This window comes from Peromyscus maniculatus, chromosome 9 (genome assembly GCF_049852395.1).
Source record: "Peromyscus maniculatus bairdii isolate BWxNUB_F1_BW_parent chromosome 9, HU_Pman_BW_mat_3.1, whole genome shotgun sequence".
In the NCBI taxonomy this organism is placed as follows: domain Eukaryota; kingdom Metazoa; phylum Chordata; class Mammalia; order Rodentia; family Cricetidae; genus Peromyscus; species Peromyscus maniculatus.
The window spans coordinates 43,354,393-43,380,328 of record NC_134860.1 but is presented as its reverse complement, the minus strand read 5'-3'; the positions used below and the strand labels follow the sequence as shown (position 1 = coordinate 43,380,328).

The window sequence follows — 25,936 nt, the reverse complement described above, 5'->3', positions numbered from 1 at the left end:
CCTCTTCTGTATTGAAAAAAAAAAGTCAAGGAGTATTTTGTGGGTGCCCCATGATATATATACATCAAATATTGTATTGATTTTTTTATTTCTGTAATTAAACATTTATGTTCAATAGAATCAGCCTTTATTTGCAGAAAGAACACTTGTGTTTTATGGGGTTTGAAGTATTTTTGTGGGGTTTATAGTTTTGTGGCTAGCCCTTTAACAAATTTGTAAGCAAATGCATTTCAGAATCCTACACTTATTTCAGTTGTATTTTTAAAAAATAAAAACAACATATTTAATATTACTAGACAAATGCTTGTTGAATGACTAGATGGAAGAATGAATGACTTTATTCATTATGTATTCCCATGTCCCTTCAGCTGCAGTTTGGTTTCCTCTATTGATCTGTCTTTAGAGAGGATGGCTCTGTGTGGGCATACCGCCGTCCTCACCTTACAGTCACATTCCCCTTAGGAGTTAAAAAGTTGTCACTATATTTTGTTTTGTTTAACTTGAGCATTTTTAAAGATTATTCTATTTGGGGCTAGAGAAATGGCTCAGCAGTCAAGAGCACTGACTGTTCCTCCAGGAAACCCAGGTTCAATTCCCAGCACCCACATGGCAGCTCACAACTGTCCGTAACTCCAAGATCTGACACCCTCACACAGACAGACATGCAGGCAAAGCACCAATGCACATAAACAAAATAATTTTTTTAAAGATTCTTTTATTTTTATGTATGTGTGCTTCTGTGTGCATGTGCACACAAAAAGGCAGAGGAAGGAATCAGATTCCCCGGAGTTGGAGTTACAGGTGGGTGTGAGCCACCCGATGGAGATGCTGGGAATCAAACTCCAGTCCTCTGAAAGTGCAGCAATTGCTCCTAATGGATGGGCCATCTCTCCAGTCCTACCGCTATGTTTTTATTGGGAGATACCTAATGTTATGGCATTTCATACAGTTCCTCATGTTGCTGTGAACCCCAACCATAAAATTATTATTATTATTATTATTATTATTATTATTATTATTATTATTTTGGTTTTTCGAGACAGGGTTTCTCTGTGTAGCTTTGCGCCTTTCCTGGAACTCGCTTTGGAGACCAGGCTGGCCTCGAACTCACGGAGATCCGCCTGCCTCTGCCTCCCGAGTGCTGGGATTAAAGGCGTGTGCCACCACTGCCTGGCATAAAATTATTTTTGTTGCTACTTCATAACTGTACGTTTGCTACTGTTATGAATTGTAATGTAAATATTTGATATGCAGGCTGTCTGATAGGTGACCCCTGTGAAAGGGTCACTCGACCCCCAAAGAGGTCACAATCCATAGGTTGAAAACCACTGCTGTAGATCCTAGCAGAGGGCCTGGAACTTGGGGGACACCTGATGTGTCTGTGACTGTTCTCTAAGTCTAGAATGTGGTTGAATTTGGTCAGGGTCCTAAAATACACCCTCACTTTAAGAAATGGAAAAATGCCAGTTTTAAAGAGTAAAGTTCAAATGTAGACAGTGTAGTAAGCAGGAGATACCACAGATCGCTTGGATTTCATTCTAAACACGCTCCATCACACTTCTGGATGAAGCCATTTCAGTGTGAGTGTAGGGTACTAGCTCAAAATAACGTATATGGCATCAGGCTAGCCTCATATTTTCTACAGGTGAAAGCAGATTCAAGTGAAAAGGAGAAGCCAGACTGACAGGAAATAAGCCACATAACTTCTGAGAGGCAGGAAGAGGAAGGTGGTCTTTCTTGCCAGATAACCCTTGCCAGGTGCATTATGGGAAGGAAGGCAGTAGGATGAACTGATGCACCACGCTGTTTTTCTTTTGTAGTATATAAAAAGCTAATTTCCCTCCCCTGTACTGAGGCTCCCTTGGGCTTGGTTCTAAAAACCACCTGGCTCTTATAGCAGCTCAGGCCCACAAATGCCAGATGTTTGAATCAGTCATGCCTAATTTCCTTATGGAAAAGAGGCTTGGTTGGGTAATTATTAAAATGCAATAGGATGTGTTGCATAATGCCTTGGCAGGTCAGAGAGTGCTATGTCCATTAGCCTATTAATGACGTGCAGGGCTGAGGAGCTACTTGACTCCTCTTCTTGCTGGTGAGGAATAGGAGGCATGCCAGACCCCTTACCCACCTGAGAGGAACATATAACCTGAAAAAAAATGTTCTAGGGAGCAAAAAGATTCTAGCAAGAAGTCTTAGCTAGGAATGACCTTTTAAAGCAGAAAAGAAGGTTGAGAAGAGCTGCTTCCAAACCTTTGCCTTGCTATGGCTAGGGAACAAAAAGGAAAGGAACACGCGCAGACATATGCAATTTGCTATCTTCAAATGTCTTTTGCTCACTGTCAGCCTCTCATCTGGTGCAAGCTGTTCTAGTCCATGGGAAGCAGCAAGCTCAATTCCCACAAATATGGACTGACACCTCCTCTCACTAATGCACCCTGAAGTCAGGAGAGAGTCTACAACACCTTTTTCTTGCTACCTGGATGGCAATGAGAAATCAACACCTACCTCAGGAAAGATTATGCAACCTAGCTGTGTAGCCTGAATCAGCACACAAACAACAAAAACATTCACTCAGTACAAGGCAAAGAGTCCCTTTTAAAAAGACAGAGGAGAGCAGATGTGGTGGCCTGTAGTTCTAGCAGAGACAGGCAGATCTCTGAGTTCAAGGCCAGCCTGGTCCATAAAGCAAGTTCCAGGACAGCCAGGGCTACATAGAGAAAAGCCCATTTCAAAAAACAAAAACCAAAACAATCAAAAAGAAACAGCAGACAATGATATTCATTGATGGAAATGATGTCATCCTTAAGAGATGAAACTGCTAAAAATAAATAAGTAAATAAATCTACATCCTGTCAAAAAACAGGAAGGTATTTTAAATGTCATAATGTCTACGACTTTTAATTACACTTTAATATAATGTCTGTGTTTATTTATAAAGGTTCCCCCACTAAGCAATAGGCTTTTTGTTTTTTGTTTTGTTTTGTTTTGTTTTGTTTTTTTGAGACAGGGTTTCTCTCCATAGCCCTGGCTGTCCTGTAACTCATTCTGTAGACCAGGCTGGCCTCAAACTCACAGAGATCTGCCTGCCTCTGCTGAGATTGAAGGCGTGCGCCACCACCGCCCAGCAAGCTCTAGGTTCTTGGTTCTTTTTTGCATCAGAAGCTAAAACAGAGGTGCCTGTATATCGATAACTATCAGAGCAGTGTGGGACTAATGCCTTCATGAATAGCAAACAGTTCAGAGTTCATACCCAATTTCTTAATCTGAATACTACCAATAGGAACACTGGAAGAGAATTTGGGATACAGGTACTCAGACAGTATGGATGCTTTGTTATTGGGGCTGTAATGTACAAATGGACAGACCGTTCACTGGGCAAGATTATCAAGCCAAATGCGCAAGTTACAGTAGAAAATTCAGCCCATGTTCTTCACTGTGAGCCACAGTATCACTCCACATGTGCCCATAGAAAGCAGGGCCTTCTTACAGATCCCTACAGAAGCACTGTGCGCAGTAGAGATGAGCCTGAGTTCAAGAATGATTTTGAATTCTCTCTGACAGGTACATCCTAAGAGCAAGACAACGTGCCCTGCTGACCAGATTTCACAAGGTCAATGTAACAGTGGAGATGGTCTGTTCTTGAACTAAGAACAAAGTTGGAGATTGTTTTCCAGGGATTGTCGACAGAGGATGGGCTTAAAAAAATAAATACTTCTCAATTAAAAGAATTGTCTGAGGTGATAGAGTGCCTCAGCTATAAAACAGGATTCCTACGAGGTTACAGCTGACCCTGACCAACCTTATCCGTCAGCCACAATCCAGAAAATGTCTGTGGGGGGAACAGCCTATCTCCCAAGATAGCTGTCTTGCCTGAAACTGACAATTCCAAGAAAGACAGATTACAGACCCACACAAAGCCCGTTATGGCTGCAAGAACTTCCTCATTCCTGAGCCTCCCACCTGTCTCTGTAAAGGGCCTTTCCCCTTTCAAGACACCCCTTCCCTCGGGAGAGTGCCTGTCCTTCCCTCTAAGTGTTCAGTCTGTTGAGGTCAGATTCTGGTCTCTTTCTGCCTTCTGTCTCTTTAAGCTGTCCCAGAAATCTAACAGAAGGGAGCCTCAGTATTTCCCTGATCGCAGGAAGTAAGTTACAGAATCAGCGGCACACAATAAACAAATAAAAACAAAACCAACCCTGTGAAGGCTTAAAGATCCTAGAATCACTACTAGGCGTTACTAGAGACCATCCGGTCCAATGATATCCTGATTATACCAACAAGCCAGCCAAACAGATCAAGATTAAGTGACTTGCTTGAGGGTGGCAAGATTAAGTGACTTGCTTGAGGGTGGCAAAACTGAGCCTAGAACCTCGATATTTTTTTCTTTCAATCTAATAATCTATCACACCTGGCTGGCATTGCCATCGTTATAACCGAGGACCATCAACTATGCACCGATGTGGGAAAAGACTGAGACATAGGGACTTAGTTTCTATCCAAGGCCTTACTGCAATATGGGAAGAACAGGAAATGGAAGTACAAGAGGGTAAGCAATCCTAAGGGCTGGCACAGAGGGAGGCTGGGACTCTTTTTTTCTAAGTGGGAGTAGTGTTGCCCAGGTGAGCAGCAGGCATAGGGTGGGGGTGCCTTCTTATGCCTGGGCTGAAGGTTGGGGAAGGGCCAGGCCAGGTGGCCAAGCAGGTCCAGCGGAAGCTGCAAGCGGGCCTAAAGCCTGGAACGTGAGCGAGCCACTTCCAGGGCCCCTCTGGGCACGGAGCTGAATCAGCCTCTGGGCTCATGACCCGAATGTGTAAAGATGAGTGGGAGAGAGCCTCATTCCAGCTGGCATCTGGGGGCGTGGGAGCGTGGGGCAGAAGCCACGGCGGGCGCCGAGAGCCGTGACGGGAGGGTGGGGGGAGCTGCACTGAAGTCGAGATGGCAGCGGCCCCATCCGAACCCCCCTCCCCGACCTCGCTCGGGGCGGTGATTGCAGATACTACCGCCGCTGCCGTGCGCGAGCGCGCGCTCAACCAGCCGCCCCGGGCCTTCCGGGGTGGCGCGCGCGGCCGGGGGAGGCGGGGCCTCGCCCGGGCCCCGCCCACGCGAGGGCTGCGTAACAATGGGGGCGGTCCTCGGAACGGCGCTGCGGCGGCGGCCCGGGGGCCTGCGGGGAGGCGGAGTCCCCTCGGCCGCAGCTGCTGGCCAGCTAGCTCGGGATTTGAAAGATTATAAAGTCCGGGCGGAGAGGGCGGCGGCATCGGATGCGCGTGTGGCGGAAGCGCCGGCGGCATGAACTACCCGGGCCGCGGCGCCCCGCGGAGCCCCGAGCGTAACGGCCGCGGCGGCGGCGCCTGGGAGCTGGGCTCGGACGCGGCGGGCACGTTCGGCGGCGGCGGCTGCTGCTTCGAGCACCAGCCGGGAGACGGCGTGCCGCTGGCGTTGCTGCGCGCGGAGCCGCTGCACCTGGCGCCGGGCACCGACGACCTGAGCCACCTCGCTCTGGACCCGTGCCTCAGCGACGAGACCTACGACTTCAGCTCGGCCGAGTCCGGGTCGTCGCTGCGCTACTACAGCGAGGGCGAGAGCGCGGGCGGCGGCAGCTCTTCCTCGCCGCCGCCGCCGCTGGTCGCCCCGAACTCGGGGGGCGGTGGGGCGGCGGGAGGGGGCCCCGGGGACAGGAAGCGCGCCCGGGCCGGCAGCGCCGCTGCCCGGCACCGCTACGAGGTGGTGACGGAGCTGGGCCCCGAGGAGGTACGCTGGTTCTACAAGGAGGACAAGAAGACCTGGAAGCCCTTCATCGGCTACGACTCCCTGCGCATCGAGCTCGCCTTCCGGACCCTGCTGCAGACCACGGGCTCCCGTACCGGCGTGGAGGGCCGCGATGGAGACCCGGCGTGCGGCCAGGCCTCCAGCTCCGGGGAGGAAGACGACGAGGACCGCGCCTGCGGCTTCTGCCCGCGGGCAGCGGGGCCCGAGCCCGAGATGGAGGAGCTGGTGACCATCGAGCCGGTGTGCGTGCGCGGCGGCCTCTACGAGGTGGACGTCACTCAAGGAGAGTGCTACCCGGTGTACTGGAACCGTAAGTGGCTGGCTAGGGGCGGGCCGGGTACGACGCGCGCGGGACCGGGTTAGGGGCTTGGTTGCCCCCCCGATGCCTGCTTACCGCTGGTCGGGTTAGGATGCAGATTGTGCGGGGTGCGTCGGCAGGTGAAGGGTAAAAGACCAGATGGCAGCGCCCAAGCTGCCGGGAGGGGGGGTGGGGGTGGTCAGGAGAGGAGGATTCCGCCGGGGATGGCGCCTCCTGGGTGAGCCGAGTGCTGCTGCCATCCCCTGGAGGGGATCCAGGAGCGGATCCCCAATCCGGTAGCTTTAATTTCTTGACCCTCCTAGTGTCCACCTGGATATCTGATTTGGTCTCATGTCTCCTGAAGCGCTCGTGATTTAAACAACACGTTCTGGAGTGAGTGGGGAGGTTTGAGAGTGTCTGCTTGAGAATCAACAGTTTAGTTTAGAGACCCGGGAAGAGAAAAGCCCTGGCGGGAAAGGGGAGAGCTACGGTGTGTTATTCCCTTGGTTGTATTGGCAGAAGAGGAAAGAACCGCAGGAAACGGCTCTGGGAAGTGGGTCCGTGCCCTCTGTGTGGAATGCTTGTGTATCTCTTGAGTCCTTTCTATATACTTTTGCTTCTTAACCTGGGAATATCTGCCTTAGCATGCAGCACATATTAATATGATATATAATTAATATAATCACATATATGTGATATATAATAATAACAGAAGCCGTTGGCCATCAATAATTTGTAACATACAGTATTAACTTTATGGGGTTCAGTGCCTTAACTCAGATGTCCTTCCCGATCTTTTGGCCCTCCATACATCTTACTTTATTCTGACATGTTAATAATGTGGGCAGAGTCCACCACCTTTATCTTTGTGTTCATAAAACCTAGCGCAATAGGTATTCAATGACTTGGTATTGGCATTGAATTGCACCAGTGATTTGATAATGTCAAAGCATGCATACATTAAGTGCAAGTTACCAACATGGCAAATTCCAACAACATGCCAAATCAGGTAAAATTAGCATAGCAGAAATTTCTTGCTACTCTTGATGACAATAAAGGCATTTGTTACTTTTTAAGATGAGACTCATGTGGACTCTGTTATGTCACCTCTTGATTATAAGCTCACTGAGGACAAGGAGCCCTTGCATTCATTCATTGATTTTGCATATTTACTTAGTGATTGAATCTGCAAGCACAGTGCTCCTGTGCACATTATTAGGAAAATCCATATCTATCAGAGGCCCTCTCTTTGTGTCTCTTTCTAATGATCTAGACATCACCGTAGGTCTTTTCTGCAGATAGAAGCACAGAACCTAGTGGACTTAGAAAGAAGGATGAGAATGCTGAGCATCCTCCAAGGTGAACTGGGAACTAGAAGCTCAGCTTCACCCTTAGCTTAGACTTCGAGTGCATGGATTATGCTTACACGTTTTTGTTTTTGAGACAGGGTTTCTCTGTGTAGTTTTGGTGCCTGTCCTGGAGCTGGCTCTGTAGCCCAGGCTGGCCTCGAACTCATAGAGATCCGCCTGGCTCTGCCTCCTGAGTGCTGGGATTAAAGGCCTGTGCCACCACCACCTGGCTATGCTTACATGTTTTAATGCCTTATTGTTCACAAAGTAATTTTGACGGTAGTCATTGCACTGTGACAGCAAACTGATATTGACTTTCAGCATATGAGGAAGTAGCCCCAGTGCAATTAATGAACTTGACCAAGGTCACTCAGCTAGAAAGTGATGCAGCGAGCATCTTTAGTCAGTGAGGGAACACAACGCCATATCTGAAAAGTTTCAGGATATAAAACTGAGTGCAGAGGTTGGCTTTAGTCAGGCAGAGGAAGCGGGGGTGTTAGGGAAAGGGGTTCCTCTCAGTTGGGGCCAGCGTATCCAAGGAAACACAGGTGTGAAACTGCAGAGCAGTTGAAGAATGGAAGGGTGCATCTCTGGAGTTCAGACATGCAGTATGGGTTTGGACTTGACCCCTGCAGAGGTGAGGTGTGTGAGGGCTGCTGAGCGGCACACTCGGGAGAACACTGCCCAGGGTGGATGTGTGGTGCTGAGTTTGGACTTCATCCTCTGAGTCACAGTGAACCAAAGGTGCTGTATTAGTTAGGTGTGATCAGTGCCGGTTGGAGAAGAGAAAACAACATCGTATGTTATATAAGTCATGTTATAAACCTGAAGGTCATGTGGACTTAGGCCTCTCCAGTTTTCTTTCCTAAAGCAATTATTATTTGGCCAATTATGACTGATAAATTACTTGTTAATTAGTATAGGAAAAAACTATTTTATTTTAATTTTAGTATTTTCTGATCAGCTCTTTACAGTGCTCAACCCTGTGGGTGTTCATCTTATAATATAGAGTGAAAACACAAAAGCAGTCTTTCTGGTGTCCTGATAAGTGTCCATGTCTCACATGGTGACATGTCTCCCCTGTAGCTGGTGTCCTGGGTGTCTGTGTACTGTATACATTTTCACACCTTTGGGGGAGAATTCATGCCCAGTTTGGTGGTCTCCTCCTTTCCTCAAATAATGGAGCTTAGCAATAATGTCCATTTGCTCTTTCCCGTTGTGTGTTCCCGTCTTTACCCTTTGGGAAGCTGAATGTGGTGGTAATGAGAGATTTTTAAAAGGAAGCATTCAACAAGGACCTCCTTAGTGTGGTGGTAATGTCTATCTATTGGCCATTTAGGTTTTTGTGGCCTAATTTAACCCACTTTTTCTTGGCATTAGGGAGAATGAGCTAGCTCTGTCCAATAAAAGAAAGGTATTAATGTACCCTTCCTTCTGAACTTCATTCACAGACAATATTTGAATCATTTGAGCATCTGACAGTTAGATGGGGAACAGCATTTGTCTTCTATAGATAGGAAGTGCGTTTAGATGGGGGGGTGGACTAACTGTAGGACATTTGTTTTGGTTTATCATCTACCTCGATATTCTTATTGCTGCGTGTGGACATTGTAGATAAAAGCTGATCATTAGCCGGGCGGTGGTGGCGCACGCCTTTAATCCCAGCACTTAGGAGGCAGAGCCAGGTGGATCTCTGTGAGTTCGAGGCCAGCCTGGGCTACCAAGTGAGTTCCAGGAAAGGCGCAAAGCTACACAGAGAAACCCTGTCTCGAAAAACCAAAAAAAAAAAAAAAAAGCTGATCATTGCTGAGTAAAGGCTAGGTGAACTCCCATGTCTCCACTGTTCCTTCTAAGCTCCTTGTTTTGAGAATTACTATCTGTGGCATGTTAGAATGTGCTTGGGCACACAGGGCAAGGTAGGTAGCTGCTAACTGTACATGGATCTCAAAAAGCTATGTACCCAACAAAGATTAATAATGTGACCACCGCAAAATTGTGTGCTCCAAGTGTGTTGTTGGCCTTGTCCTCATCAGAGGTGACAAAATATTTGTAAAGAATCTTGGCAAGAAAGTGGCCCAAGAATTTAGTCACACACTGATGGGAAGACATCTGGAACTAGAGATGTTTCACGAGCTTAAAATAGTGTCGCTGCTATTTCATGGCATTGGTGTGTGCAGTATACACTGAGAGAGAGTGTATAATTTTTATTCACTGAGCAAATTACTTAATTGGCCACATTTTTTTTTTCTGTGAATGTGTAGTTTCCCAGAGCAGCCACTAGCTGCAGGTCCCTCATCCCCTTCTGGCTCTAGTCACATTGTTACAGAGTTTTCAGCCGTTTACACTGTCAGGTACTTTAGAAATTAGTTTGTTATCTTTGTGGGTGGTAAAATGACAGGGGCATTACATTGCTGACAAAACAGGGTTTTAAAAAATTGGAGGTTTTCCCTCAAATATGTATTTACTTATTTAGCATAAATGTAACCTATTCAGGTGTGAACAGTAGTTCTTTATGTGCACAGTGGGTATCATGAGAAACTGTAACAGAGTCCAGGGGGGTTCTAGGCACTTTTTCTTGATCAGCTTATGTCTCCAAAACAGGATTGTAAGGGCTTTAGAGACCACTTAACAATAGTAATACTAATCATTAATATTAATATGCCTATCTGAGGAAGTACTGAGGAGCTTTCCCAGATCGCCCTTCCCCAGTAGTTGAGACTAGAAAGCAGCCCTGGGCACCATTTGCAGACCTATCCCAGGTGGAGTCTGCTTTAGGTGCTTTGTAAGTCACTGAAGCGGCACAGGATGCCATTGGCTGCCACATATAATAGAAGGCAGGACCTGGCACTCCCGATCACACCCCCATCCAAGACTTCTGTTCATCTTTGCTGTTAGTTAAAAAAAAAAAAAATTGTCATATCATTTATTTATTGGATTCACCTTGTTTCTGTGTGGCTTGAATGTAATCATGCACGTTATACAAGTGCGTTATATAAATGTTCAGGACGGATCTCTCTCCTCTGCCAAGTCCTTCCTCTTTCTTCATATACTGTTTTATTATAAAAGACCCTTTGTGCTCCTTCCTCTTCCAGAATTTATTTCCTGGATCTTTTATTTCCCCATCAATGCCTGTGTTTTGTTTGGTTGAGGCCTTTTATGTCTGGAACCCTACAGCTGATCCTTTTTTGTAGAGAACAAGAAAAGACTGGCTGTGCTGGCCAAGGCATCCTCAGAAAGTGACAGACACTAAGGGGAGGGAAGGGGGAAGGATGAGGAGGGAGTGAAGACTTCACAGGAATCCTGAGGTGGAGATGCTGGCAGAGAGGGCGAAAGTCGTGCTGAAAGCCTGGAAATTGGGGAATCGGATCTAAGACCTTTATCTTTCCATGAGCAGGATAGAGTTTGAACATGTCATCAAGGAAAAGCAACATCAGTGATAAAAGGTTCAGAGTCAGACATTCCTGGCTTTGTCATGGTACATTCCTAAAAGGTAGAAAAAAAAAAAAAAAAAGGAGGGGCGGAATGTACTTACTGTATGTAATCTACATTTCTACTTTAAAAATATTTTCATTAGACTTACTCATTTTATGTGTGAGTATTCTGCCTGCATATATGTCTCTGAATCATGCCCTGCTTAGTGCCCATAAAAGTCAGAAGGGGCATCAGATTCCCTAGAACTGGAGTTACAGATGGTTGTAAACGCTGTGTGGGTGCTGGGAATCAAACCTGGCCTTCTGGAAGAATAAATAGCCGGTGCTCTGAACCCCGGAGCCTTGCTCCAGCCCCCTACTTCTACTCTTAGTTCTGTATCTTTAAAGGGAAATTGTACCCACAGGAAAAAAGTTGCATCACTGATAAATGAATGGTTTGTTGAGACAAAGAACATATATAGATATTTCTGGCATGGCAACATTAGGAGACAAGTGAAATTGCAGTTAGTAAAAAGCTGGTATTGGCTATGTCAGAGAGCTCTGAACAAACAAGCCATATGATGGCAGCAGCAGATTCCTCTATTATGTACTACTTTCCATTTCTGCCAGAGTGCCAAGAAGAATAAACTACATATTCCTTGTTTATCCTAAAGTCTTAAGCTACATCGAGATATCTTTATCGTTGTTATTCTTGTGTGTTCAGACTGACTGTTCAGTGAGCGCAGGGGCCAGGCCAGCCTTTGGAAATTACATTGTTATTGTCACTTCTTTATCCCATAACCAGAGAGCCCTGGAAATTCTGGAGAACTATAAATTGCATCTCAGTGTAGATGGCATTTCTGAATACTTTACAAGTATTTTTTTATGTGCTTGGTGCAATTCTTACTCCTGTGTGAGTAGAAATCTGCATTACTACTTCTCCATTTGGCTATTTCATGGACCATTCTTTTAAACACTGGTACAGACTCACCCTAGACACATTCCACAGGACAGAGAAGTAGGTGAGAGCAGCCAAAGCCTGAGGTTTCTGAAGCCTGTGCCGGGGAATGTGCTGCTCTGTGGCGCACTGACAGCCGTCACAGCCTCACGGCGGGAGTGGTTAGAGGGGTCCCAGCACCGTGTTCTACTTATTACAAGTGAAGTGGCCAACTTTCACTTCACATTTTATTGACAGAATCCACTATTCTCATAGACTTGCTTTTGGTTTGGCCCAGGGTCGGCCTGGTTTGCCCCCATACTTCTTCAGTAAAACCTGCGTGCGTGCGTGCATGCGTGCATGTGTGTGTGTGTGTGTGTGTGTGTGTGTGTGTGTGTGTATGCATCTGTGGCAGCTACCCATGTTATCTTCCTGAATTGCTCAACACCTAATTTTTTTACATAATAATTTATTTATTCTTTGAGAATTTCAAATTTGTATACAATGTATTTTGGTCATATTTATCTCCTCTACCCTCCAATGCCTTCCAGATACCCTCAACGTGTCCTTCTCTCAACCTCATGCCCTTTTTATTTTTATTATCCATTAAATCCAGTTCGTGCCTCCCATAAGCCCATGGCTGTAGGGCCTCCCACTGGCTCATGGTCAACCTGCTAGGGCCACACTCCCAAAAGAAAAACGACTTGCTTCCCTAGCAGCCATCTATTATCTCTCCTCCTTCTTTGAGACAGGATGTCTCACTTGTCCAGTACTTCCCGGCTAGACTGGCTACACAGTAAGTCCCAGCGATCCTCCTGTCTCTACCTCCCCAGTGCTGGGATCACAGGCATATGCTGCTGTGTCCCACTTTGTATGTAGGTCCTGGGATCTGAAGTCAGATCCTTGTGTTAGTGCCCAGGCAAGCATTTTACTAATGAAGCCATCTCCTGTCCCCTGAAGCCTACATTTTAATATCCAGTATATTTACCCTTCCTCTAAGTTCATTTATGATTTGGAAAACAAAGCCTTTGCTTTGACTCAAAAGATAATCCCTGGTAAGAGACTGCTTCAGATTAAACCAGTGTTGGGTTCCACTCACTAAAGACAGTAAGTGTGACTGCTCAGGCATGTGTAGTAGCACCTTCTACCCCCCTGGACAGTTGGCTGGCCACTGCTGAAATGAGCCTTTGTTGTATACTTAGCCCTAAGTAAGACAAATGTGGTGTCCCTAAATTAATGAACAGTGGCTGAAGAGATGGCTCAGCAGTTACTGCTTTTGCAAAGGACCCAGGTTCAATTCCTAGCATGCACGTGACAGCTCATAACCATCCATAACTCCATTTCCAGGGAATCTGATGGCCGCTTTTGGTTTCTGTGGGTACCAGGCATGCACATGGTACATGTGCATACAGACAGATGCATTTTCATATTTAAGATTAGTACAAGTCACTTGTTTTGCTCTTTGCCTTTCGCTAGGAAAAAATTGAGACATGTTTTCCTGTTGTTGTTTGATGTTACAGGGAATTAAACCCAGGGCCTCATACACGCCATGCCAGCCCCATCACCAAGCTTTAGAGTATCTTTTTGGATATAGTTTGTGTGTGTGTGTGTGTGTGTGTGTGTGTGTGTGTGTGTGTGTGTGTGTTCATTCATTCATGTGTATACACATATGTGTTCATACATGTGGAGGCCAGAGGACGTCTAGTGTCATTCCTCAAACATTGTCCATCTTGTTTTTTTGAGACAGGATCTCTCACTAGGACACGGAGCTGAGCTGGCTGTCCAGGTGAGCCCCAGAAATCTGCCTGACTCCACACAAGACACACGAAAACTAAGTAAATGAAGTAGTCGACTACATTGTGTAGTCTTTGGTGTGTAACCCTGCCTTGTGTGTAGTGAAAGCCCAGCGTTGTAAAGCAGGATCGACTTGTTTGGAATTCTGCTCACCTGACAGGAGTCTGTCTTAAAGAAAGACCGCCAGCCCATCCAGGAAGATGATGGGGCCACACACCGGTGGACCTAACTTAGAGCATTGGTTTTCAAATCACCTTTCACCGCACTTCAGCTCTTCAGTTTCCCCTCTGCCGTGTCTATCTCAGTGCTGACTGGCTTTGCTAGAGAAGCAGCGTGGTGTAGCCCTTAAAGTCAGGACTGAAGAGCCTCTGGGCCAGCTCTGCCGTTGCTTGTCTGTGTGACTGGACACGGTAATCTGGCTTACGGACGCCTTTGTTTCCCCATAGAAGGTGGCCAGTGCTTTCCACCTCTTAGCACTGCAGTGGATGAGTGAAAATTCCCCATCCTCCTGCCGTTCTCGCCCTCTAAATTTGTGCACTACTTGACATTCTTGGCTCTCTTAATTTAGTCTTTCCTGAGGTGACATTTCCTTGGCCTGTTGTTTTGATAATCACCCCTCAAGTAGGCAGAGTCCTAGATAGAGTCCCGGTTATTGTTGCCCAAACCTGAGAGAAGCCGTGGTTTTCACTTGATCTCTCAGACCCCTGAAAAGTCTGAGCTGTCTTGAATCTCCCCTGCTTGGACCTCAGAGAAGTGCCTCAGTGGTTCTCTTGCTGCCTGCCTGAGTGTGTCAGGGGTGGGAAGGGAGTTCTTTGCCATAGAAACACTCCAAAACCTTGAGCATCTGCCTTGGAGAGACTGACTCCACCCCCAAAGCTCATCCAGGTCATCTCTGCCACCTCCTGGGGTTTTGATAGAATGGAAAACTTGAAAAAGTCTGTCCACTTCTCTTTTGAGGTGGAGCCAGTAGTGCTCTCTGTTTTCTGCCATGTTGGCAAAGAAAAATGGCTCACACCAGTCCCTCACACGGTGGAGATCTCAGCCTGGAAACTTCGCAGGAGTCCTGTAAATGACCTCTAGCCAAGCCAGCAGGTACTGACAGCGGGTGCTGGCATCTAGCAGGCATCTAACTTGAAATAACCTTGACTCTACCCTTAGTAAAGGGTTTGGGAGAACTACCTCTTTCCAGCATTGGCAGTGAAAGCTGGGCAAGCTGAGAGAGCAGGTCTTCGTCGTCAGGTTTCTTTACTTAAATAAATCCTTTAGTCACATGACTCTGAACAAGTTATGACCTGTGGCCTAGTTTTTCTTTGTAAATGGAGATCGTTCCTGTGTCAAAAGATTCACTTGAAATATATGTAGAGTTCTTCCATGACAAAGTGTTAATTGCTATAACGAAGCCAAGCTCGTGTAACTTTTTTTGACCTTGGAAGCCTTGTCTCTTGGAAATTGAAAGTGATGTGATAGGCCTGTTTTCTTTGTGAGAAAGAGATGTGGAAAGCTATAGCTCTACAAAAGCCACTTTGGCTTAAACTTGACAATATTCACCAATTTGTGGACGTGTACTATAAATATATTTCCATACACCCGCCTTAACCTTGTTTTCATCACCAGAAAGTTGGAGGAATCCCACTGAAGTCGCACATCAAGGCCTTTCTATAACCAGGTGAGATGGAGACAGCGGAAGGCTTGAGTCTGCAGTGCTCATGTTGGGTTCTGTCTCCAGAATGGTATCTGGGGTTAGGCTAGTAGTTATCATTAGCATTGTTCATCAGTCAGCCATCTTTTGTCCTCCTGGTCTTCCTCCCATTGATGGCTTTCAGCAATTGGATCATATTGTACATTGGTGTGGTTTTCTTCATAGTCTATTTGCGTAGGATTTGTTGAGATTCTGGTGCCTCGGTTTGTAGTGTTAATCTATCTAATTAGTAAAACATTTGGTTTTGGGGAGTTTTTTTTTCTCCATATTTATTTGATTACAATTATTCTCTTTTACAGTTTGGCTTGGAATCTAGTATATTCCACACTCTGCATTTTGATTTACTTCACAAACTCTATGATTTCTCCTTTCAGTACTTTTCTGTGTATTTCATTCTAGATAGTTCTTATGATTACTTTCTATTGTCAGCTTCCTATTTTGAACATGAAGAATTTCACTGGTCTTCTCTAATCTCTAATCAGCTATCGATTTATTTCATTTTAGATGTTTTTCATGTGCAATGTATTTCTCACTTCTACAAGTTGTTTAGGTATTTTCTATACCTTGTTTCCTTCTTCATTGTATTCATATTTTCCTCTACTTCATGCATCAAGGATATGGGATGGTTGTTTTAAAATCTTGGGTTGTTTTTTTTTTTAACTATTTTTACAGTTTGTTCTTCTAACCTTACCATCTGTGTTGTGTGGGAATATGGGGGGGCTGTCTGCTGGTTTTCTCCTCCTGGTGGGGTTGTCTTTGAGCTTACTTAGAGTGCCCAGTTGGTGTTCTTAGGACTCAATAGGACCCTAGGATTCTCTAGGACCCTAGGGTTCTCTAGGACTCTAGGATTCTCTAGGACTCTATAGAATTCTGTAGGATTCTCTAGGACTCTGTAGGATTCTCTAGGACTCTATAGAATTCTCTAGGATTCTGTAGGATTTTGTAGGACCCTAGAATTCTGTAGGACTCTGTGGGACTCTGTGGGACTCTGTAGGACCCTGTAGGACTCTGTAGCATTCTGTAGGACTCTGTAGGACTCCGTGGGATTCTCTGGGACTCTGTTAGGACTCAGGAGTACCTCTCAGCTTTGCTCCACCACACAGTGACTGTCAGGCTGACATTCTAGGGCTTTCCTTCAACCATCTCTAGGGTCAGAGCAGTTTGTAATATAAGAGTGATTTATCCCTGTTACTGAGGCAATGCCTGTAAGGCATTTGTCAAGATCCCTTGGATTTGGGGCTGGAGAGGTAGCTCAGCAGATAAGAACACTTAGCACACACTTAACTCCTTAATCTCTGAGCCCATCTACAGCTCCTGCTGTTTATTTCTCTCCTGCGGGCACTGCACTCCAACTACAGCAGACTCTTACTGATGCTAGAGTGTGAGGTCTAGCCCCAGGGCCTTTGCACTTACGGTTCCCTCTGACCCATTTCATTGTTCCTGGGTCATCACGTCATATGATACACATTTTTCATGCCTAAGGTGTCTGCAAGGCTCACACTTTGACCTAGATCTTGGCTGTAAAGCTCACCCTCACAAGCATCAACGCAAGGCTGGGGAGGTAGTGGTCAAGAGCACTAGCTGCTCTTCCAGAGGACCTGGATTCAATTCCTAGCACCCACATGGCAGTTCATACCCACCCCTAGCTCCAGTTCCAAGGGATCTGATGCCCTTGTCTGGCCTCAGCACTGAAGACACAAGAGGTGCACAAACGTAAGTGTAGGCAAAACACCGTGCACTAAAATTAAAAAATCAAAACCTTTTTAAACGATTCAGGTCTTTATAGCCTGGCTTTTTGGAACATAAGCCACCCACAAGCCTGTATGAGCTGTGGGAATTGTCACACCTACTCAGTTTCTAGGGCTCTTTTCTCCCCCGTGTGCATAAATCAGAACTTAGCCAAAGACTTTCCGAGGCCTCATGTATTGCTCGCACTGCTCTTCTCTGTGGCCCACAACGCCCCGGGGTTCTACCCACAGATTCTGACCGCAACTCAGCAGAATTGCTAGGTTCTTTTGGGGTTGTCTTCCCCACATCACAACCTGGGAAGTCCCCGGCACCAGCAGTGGACGGTGGTAGCACTTGTCCCACGGATTGCTGCCTTCTCAATCTGTTCTCCATTGTTGGGAGCCGAGGTCTGCTCTTCCAGACTAACACACTGTTCTGTCCTTTCTGTTTAGTTTTGAAATTAAATTTAATTTTACTTTTTGGGGTTTTTTTTATTTTTTATTTATTTATTTATTTATTTATTTTGAGTCAGGCTTTCTTTGTGTAGCCCTGGCTTTCCTGGCACTCTCTCTCTAGAGTAGACTGGCCTTAAATTCAGAGATCTGCTTGCCTCTTCCTTCTAAGTGCGGGGATTAAAGGTGTGTGGTGTGGCACAGTGCCTAACTCTCTGCTGTTTCGAGTTTTGTTACACTTAATTATCATTTTGTATATATGCACAAATGATGTGTTTGTGTAGGGGTGTGCATATGGAGGTCAGAGGACAATTTGAGGAAGCCAGTTCTCTGCTTCTACCATGTGGGTCCCAGGGATTATTGAACTCAGGTCATTAGAACTGGTGGCAGGAACCTTTACCTACTGACCATCTTACGGGCACCTGTTCTTTCCATTTTTTTAATTCTTCTTCCTATATTTCTGCATATATGAAACAAGATGGAGTACTCTCAAATACTTTGTGTCTTTCTGTGTGTCGGGGGCAGGGGTGTAATTAGAATGAGCAACAGTACCCCTTTAAGTAGGGGACAGATCAAGGGTCTGCCACATTGAGATGCCTCGCTAGCCAATTTTAGGGGCTGTAGGGTAAAAATGCCTGCTAACTTTTTATATCAAAACTCTGCTGCTAGCCCTTTTATTCCTGATATAATACCCGCGGGCTAATTTAATCAGTTGCTGCATTTAATTTCTTGTGCCCTCCAGTGGACTAAGTGTTCATAGCACTCTGAGACTTCACATCCTGGAATCCTAACTTCCAGGGTGATGGTATTGGGACACCCAGGTGCGAGAAGTGGGACCTCACCAGACACTGAGTCTGCACGGTTGAAGTCTTCACCTTCCGCTTCCCAGTCTCCAGAACTGATGAAATGGCCATGTGTGAGCTGCCCAGTTTATAGTATTCCACTGTAGCAGTCTAGATGACTGAGACAGCTGCTTCACGACCTCCTCCTCTGTCTGTTTCTTACAACTCCATTGTAACAAAGGCAGGAAGGACCTGCCTTTTATTGGTATCACCAAGAAATAATGCAGAATGCTAGATTAACTCGCCAGTCCCAGTATGATGGATGACACGATCTCATCTTCAAGTCTCAGCAGACTTTGGGCTCCCCAGGCTGCCTTTACACTTGTCCTGGCAGGAGGTACTCATTTGGAATTTTGAGATGATAGAAAAATGGGGTTTTAATGATGCCAGATGGCTGAAGATTCCAGGAGGATAGAGTCAGACTTAACTGTTCCTATGGCTTGAGAGACTTCAGACAGCTTCTGAGTCAAAGCGGAGTGGTAATGTAGAGTGGGGTCTGTGTGGAGCGGTGACATTATGATCCGTTGCCACTCTGGTGGAAGGCAGTGTCTGATTTCAGTCTTGCCCGGTATCTTCAGTGTCCGGCTTTCTGTGCGCTTCTCAGCGTTCTGGACCTGCGCCATAAGAACCCCCGTTTCTTCTTCTTCCCTCTTCTGCTCCTCCTCTTTAAAAAGACTAGCTTTTCTTTTGATTTCCTTTCAGTTCACAGCTCAGGTTCAGATTCATTTGCCCCTCGGTTAGTTTGGCTGCGGCATTTGTTACCATCCTCCTAAGTACGGTTCATCCTTTGCACTGAGGCGTTTTCTTTCCATGGTTTCTAAAAACTTGAATTACTGTGATTCAGCGCTTATTTATCTGTTGTCTATGGTCTCCAGATAAAGGGAGACCCCTCTCTGACAAGTGACTCTATAGAGAAATATGTGGTTGGCTTGAGTCTTAAAGGTCCTCACGCCAGGAATAAATTAAAAACCTGGAGTCAGGAGGATGTTTGCACTTTGAGAGATTGTGTGGCGTGAAGCGATCGAAGTGGAGTAGAGAAGGGTCAGAGACAGCTAGATCCGCACTAGACTGGGGTGAGCTTTGTCACGCTGAATTTTTAAATTTTATCTTGTGAAAATGAAACATTTGGCAGGTGTAAAATGGAGAAGCTGAAATTTGCATTTTAGATTGCCACTTTGGCAGCAGTGTGAAAGAAAGTGTAAAGCGGGAAAGGGCGCTCAGAACGAGGGAGAGCCGCTGGGGAGTTAGCCGAGTGCTCTGAGACAGCCGGCCGGCCGAGGGCGCTCTGGACGGTTGGGACGGGAGGAGGCGATAGGATGAATGTTCAGTGCTGTGTTCCTCACGGGGCGGAGGATGTGTGGAGCAGCCTAGGCGCTCTGGACGGTTGGGACGGATGAGGAGGCGATAAAATGAATGGACAGTGCTGTGTTCAGGAGAAGAGCATGCTGGGATTCAGGGTGCAAAGAGACTCTGTAAACCAGCAGCCTCTAAAATGGAGTGTGTCAACACAGCTTTTGGTGTTACAATTGAAATATTAGGATTTTATTTAATTTCTATTTCATCCTTCCAATTTTTATACCCTATAATTAATAAAGAATTTTTACAACACTAGTATACATGCATAATTTGTAAATATATATGTATGAGAGTATGTTAAAATTACTTTAAAAAAAATCTTTGATGAGTGACCAAATGTGGAAATGTCTGGTTTAAACTGGTTGTGAGCCAGTGGTTACTCTTGAGCATTTTCTTGCATACCCTATAACCTGGAGCTCTTCATTAAAGACATGTATTGGTTGATGCTATCTCCAGAGATGGGTGTTTAGTGAGGGTTCTGAAAAGCCTGTCTTTTAGTTCCAACTCAAGTGGCTTCTGATACTTTGGACAGACAGGTTTGGAAACCACTGGTTAAAATTACAGAAAACATGTTGAATAGAAAGAGAGCTTGTGTTCAAATGATACTTTTCTCATTCTAAAAAGTCCAGGTATGGTAATGCATATTCATTTTTATTTTAGTCAGCATTGTGGCTTTGTATACAATGGCTGTGTTGTAAATAGAGCAGATGTTGTCAGTATAGTGACAGTAAGGTGACTGAATGTTTTTACTCCATCTTTTAGCACAATTTCTTTCTACAGCTATGTACATTATACCAACTTATTTTTATGTAATCCAAGTACTTGGATATAGAATTTTCCTTAAGCATATAAAATTCTGCATAGATAAATCTACCAAAACAGTGAACTTGTGAGGCTTAGTATATAGTGAGTTATGATATAAAGTCTATCCTCCAGATTCGAGGGGAAGAGATGCTAAGAATATCTAACATCTGTCATCTATTAATTAAAATGCGCGGAACTATGAGTGCAGTATGAATGTTGGAAGAGATCATGTGGTAGAACTTTGGGACTATTATGGATTGGATTGTGTCCCCCTACACCTCCACCCTCCAATCCTTAGAGTGTGAGTGCGGATGATACTGGTGACGTTGGAATCAAGCCGACAGGTAAACCCCAGTCTGCCCCAGTCAGCTGCAACTGGGTGAGAGGAGGAAATTTAGACACATACGAAGGAAGGACTGTATGGACAATGCGACAGTGAGCACCCACAAGCCAAGCAGAGAGGCCCGTGAGTGCCTGAGGCTTTGTGGGATCTCAAGATGCCAACCCCTGTATTTGGAGCACTGAGACTCCAGTTACAACAAAACACATTTCTGCTGATGTGAGTCTCTAGACCTGTTATATTTGCTAAGGCGGCTCTGGCAAACTGGTTGATAGTGAGGCCGTTAGCCTTGGCTTGGCGCTGCTGAAGAACAGACAGGTGGGCTTTCAAACCCTAAAGAAACCAGAGCAGGTGGTGTTCAGTGTATAACTACAGCTAGCATTTTCTACCTCCATGAAACTTGTAAGTTTGCCTAAGCGTGGCTAGTGGTAGGTAGTATTGGCATTCATTTAAGCATGACTTAGCGTTCTCGGTGTGATGGTAACTTTCCAGTGTGACCCACGGTATATTTGGAGGTCTGTTGGTTTTGGGAGATCAGTTGTGGCACTGCAGTGAAGCTGAGCTGACTGTTAGAACAGTCATTTGTTTACGCTCATCCTACATTCCTCCAAATCACAGATTCCAGTGAGTGAACTGGCTTCCAGGAATCCTGATGTGTGACGGCTTTCCATACTCTGTCCCTAATTTACTCTCTTTCATTCCATTTACTAGTTGAATATTTAACTTTATATTTTATCATTCACCTAAATAGTTTATTATTTTAATTATATATCACAAACATGTAAAAAAAAAAAACCAGCACAACCAACAATAAACTCTTTACTTAGTTTAAACATTAAACATCACAGATAAATCAAAATCTCCTCTATGACCTTTCCAGCAACTGTTTTCATTCTAGACACAGCCATCCTAATCTATATTCCTTCGCATTATTTACGTTACTGATCCCTGTTGGCACTTTGGGCTTATTGTAGTTTTGTCTGTAAAGGACTATTGTATTTGTATCCTTCTGCAACTTGGTTTTTAGTTCAGAGATAAGTTGCTGATTCACGGAATCTGCCTGTTTCCATTGTATGAGTATGCCCCTTGACTTTCCTCTTTGGCATTTAAGTTGTTCATGGTTTGGGGGTGCTGTGAACATAGCTGCAGCACACATCTTTCTATGCACCCCTTGGGGGCCTGTGCCAGAATTGGAGCTGTTGCAAATCTGTCTAATAGGTTTTCTGTACACTATAGTAGTTTCTCCGCCAACACAGTAAGCCAGATCAAGCCAAACTGAAAAAGTAAAAGAACAGGTTTATTTGAGCAAAGCAACTCCCGGGTGAGATCTCCAGTCCCAGAGATTAAGGCAGGAGAAGTCACACTCCTGAACTGAAGCGGGGAGCTCATATCGCCTGTAGGCAAGGGGTGATGATGCGTGTGCCACAAGCTGGGTTTGTTCCCACGTGTGGTCAAAAGCTGGAGTGCTCAGGACTTGGGCAGCTGGCAACTTCAGGGGAAGAGCTAAGAATGCGGAACTGGGCTCTTTGGTGCCTTCCCTTTGTTCAGAGTCTCTGAGAGGGCGTGGTTTGGGGAGGGGGGGATGGGGGGGGATGGGGCTTTCCTGATCAAGCAGGAGTGAGCTGGAGGTTCCAACCGAACACTGTCCATCTCTGATGATTACCAGTGAATCTGAGCATACTTTATGTGTTACAGGCTTAACTATGTAAGTTTCCTCTTCTGTAGAAAGTCTTGCTATAGAAGTCCAATGAAAAGCCAGAAATTCTTCACTAGTTTTAACAGAAAGAATAACACAAATATCTATTAATAGAGGAATTAGTAAAGCAAAGGTAACTATATAAAGAACACAGAGGTAGAAGGTACAGGTTGCAGCCACTTAACCATAGGATTGAGAAAGAGAGCATTCCTGGGAAGGTAAAGATTCAGACCTAGTTGAAACTGGCAGAGGCCACTGAAGCTATCCCTTTAAGGAATGCTGGAAATTGACCCCCTACTGGTGGAAGTAACCTGAACTTTGACATCACTGTAAGCCTCTAAGGCTGTGCTGAATAAGGCACACAAAAACAGCCTGGGGATACAGTGCCCGGGGAAGCTTCCCTAACTAACAAAGGTGACACTTTGTCAGCACTGTGGACTGTTGAAATGGAAGGGTGCAGCCCTCGAGCTGAGCAGTGAGCACACCCCCCCATCTCCATGACATAGTTTGCATAGGTAGACCCGTTTTTATTCAATCTATTGTATATGCATATATATATATGGTGTGTATGAAATGTGTGTGTGTAGCACATCTGTGTCATGGCACATAGGAAAATTGGAGGACAGCTTTCAGGACCCAGTTCTCTCCTTCACACTGGGCTCTGAGGATCAAACTCCGGTTGTCAGCTCTCACAGCAAGTGTCTTATGCGCTGAGCCCCCTCATCAGCCCCACCTCCTGCCTGTATTTTTTAATTGACTTCTATTTTCTATTTATAGAATGTACCCTTAAAAACACAAACAGTCAGAATGGTCAGACAAATTTGAAGTACCTTCCTCCTGATCCTAAATTATTTTTTACTTGTTTTTTAATACAGCAGGGGTTACCTTTAAATTTTTGCATATTTCTCTGTCAGGTGATGCTAGTTTATCTTTATATTCAAGTACCTTCAGGATTCCCAGTGCCACAAAAAGCACACAGACAATTGTATTGCACAAGTCCAGCACACTTAATGATAGCTGTGAAGAACTTACCGCTGTCCTGTGATAGCAAGGAATGCGTATGCTCTACACACTGCGTTAATATAAAAGGTAGATGCTCTGGAGACTCTCACAAGTAAAGCTAGAAATCAGAGCTGTTAGATTTTGGTAAGCAGGCTGGCAGCTAAATACTTCAATAGGACAGCAGGTGAAATGTCCTGGCTACCGTGGGTATTGAGAACGTGTGAAAAGCATAATTGCCATAGTAGATGGCTACATCTCTGGGAAGGAAGTCACCTGAGCAAAGACAAATTGACTGATGTAACTTCTTCTGCTTGCCTCAAAGAGATACAGGTGGCTGGTGAACGAAGCTTAGAGTGGTGACGTCGACGATGGCTAACATCGATTCTACCTCCTCTACAGCATTGGTGTGGGCCACAACTGGCTTCTTTTCATAGTAAATGAAAGCGTTAGCTAGAGAATGTCAAATTATATGAAGCACAGTCCTTTACTAAGGAAGTTAAATACTTGAGAAAATTTCCCGACCTTTATGATTCGACAGTTGTCTTTTATGACACCGTAATTAGCCAGAATACTACATTTCAATAACGTTGTTGTATTTTACTGATTTTAATGGGAGATGCCAACCAATGTTGTTATGTCTGAGTAACTCAAACTTTATATTTCTGTAAAATGAACTTGAAGTAAGTGCAGACATTGAAGTGACAGATTCTTTGTTTGACTGAGCGTAATTCATTTGTTTTGGTAACAAGTTCAGTTACTTTATACCAACTTACCCCCCTTGTCTTACTGATGCTTAACAGCTTGCAGTGACCTGCACAGGAAAGTCAGATTCTGCACTGCTCAGGTTCCTAAAGAATCACAGCGTTGTAGAGCCCAGTGCCTATGCTGTGGCCACAGGGAGAATTGTCACCATTACCTACCCAGTCCTGCATATTGTTAGGAAAATAAAGATGTTCATGGGATATCATTTCTGCCATAGTGGAGAAATATGTATCTGGAGCCTAAATTGTAACATAGGATTCCCTTTTCTCCTTGTTACTTTTAGAGTGTGTGTATGCAGGCGGCGGGGGGGTGGGGGTGGGGGGTGGGGGGTGGTGGTGTCAGTCAGTCATAGCATGCGTGTGGATGTTAGAGGACAACCTGTTAGGGATTGAATTTAGTCCTCAGACTTAGCACCTTTACCCACTGAGCCACCTCGCCAGCCAAAATGCATTTGTCTTTAATAAAACATTATAAGAGATGATTTTGTGGAAATGGTACATTAATTAATATGCATGTAATGGCTGAAGGAGGCATCTCTGGGAATGGTCTGGCCATCTTTTAAAGCAGTGAATCTATGAAAGATGAAGTCAGAGTTCCTCGATGTGCGTTTACAGTAAGCGTTCAAATAAAAGACAGTTTTCCACCTTGTTTTTCTGTCCTTTAGGTCTTTTATAGTTTCTTCCTCTGTGTCTTTTTTCCCTTCTAATTCTTGCTGGTTTCTTCTTCTCTTGGATAGCAATAATCCACCACTCCTGTTTCCCCTTGTACAGTGACGTCTTCCCTCTCTGTGGTCAGACTTGCCCTGGAAGTTTCTATGAAATGACTCATAACCTGGTGTGGTGCGGCGATCAGGGATAGAAGGTGGCTGACCTGAGTTCAAGGCCATCCAGAGCTACACAGGGAGGCCCTGTCTGCAGACTTCTAGGTGTGCATTAGTCCTAAGAAAGCTGTAAGAGCATGATGCTAACCAGACTCGGTCTCTCAGATCTTCTTTGCTTGTCTCACACATACACAGTATGATGGGATATAAACTGTCCTCAGAAATACACCTGCTGTAAGAATCCTAAAGTTGTTTTCCTCTGACTTGTGGTTAATGTAGGGGTGTGTGTGTGTGTGTGTGTGTGTGTGTGTGTGTGTGTGTGTGTGACATTTATCGAGGAAGGGGTCACCAGTCCTTGGCCGCCGCCTTCCTCATGGTTACCAGCATGTTGCTCAGCTCCTCCTGCTTCCTCTTGGTGTAGATGTGCATGCCCACCCTCTTCTTGATGAACTGGAGCATATGCTCGTCTTTGGACACCTTGAGCAGCTCCATGGCTCTGCTCATAGGGCACGACGCCACACTCATCCCGAAGGAACTTGGTGTGTTTGGTGAGGGGTGCATGGTGCTGGCTGAGTACCTGTACTTGCTGACATTCTCTGTCACCTTGTGGCCCTTGTTGAGGCCCACGGCCATGGGGTGACGCAGGGCCATGGCTGCTATTCTCCAAGGGCAACTACAAGAGGCTAAGGTAACCTTTTATACATACATGTTTTTCTTTTCTAACACACCTTTTTTTAAATTTATTCCTCTCTCATGTATTACATCCCTACTACAGTTTCCCTCCCTCCACTCCTCTCAGTCTACCCTCCCCACCTCCTTCTCCCCCAGATCCACTGCTCCTCTTTCCTTCAGAAAAGAACAGGCCTTCCAGGGAGATCAAC

At 45.4% G+C, this 25,936-nt stretch overlaps 1 protein-coding gene and 1 pseudogene across 8 annotated transcripts in view; one reads left to right on the top strand and one right to left on the bottom strand.

Moving 5' to 3' along the window:
- The first annotated feature begins 5,154 nt into the window (after window positions 1-5,154).
- The window catches only part of Ddhd1 (DDHD domain containing 1), a 74,799-nt gene continuing 54,017 nt past the window's right edge, over window positions 5,155-25,936 (top strand). For 5 of the 8 annotated variants that reach the window (XM_076544840.1, XM_042284712.2, XM_042284716.2 and 2 more), the window contains exon 1: window positions 5,156-6,076. In XM_076544840.1, coding sequence (XP_076400955.1) covers window positions 5,287-6,076 — 790 coding nt within the window. In that variant the 5' untranslated portion in view covers window positions 5,156-5,286. Of the gene's footprint in view, window positions 6,077-25,936 lie in introns of all 8 variants that reach the window. The other 3 variants (XM_042284717.2, XM_042284715.2, XM_042284711.2) reach the window with 2 other exon arrangements.
- On the bottom strand, window positions 25,279-25,706 carry LOC102911019 (large ribosomal subunit protein eL36 pseudogene; annotated as a pseudogene).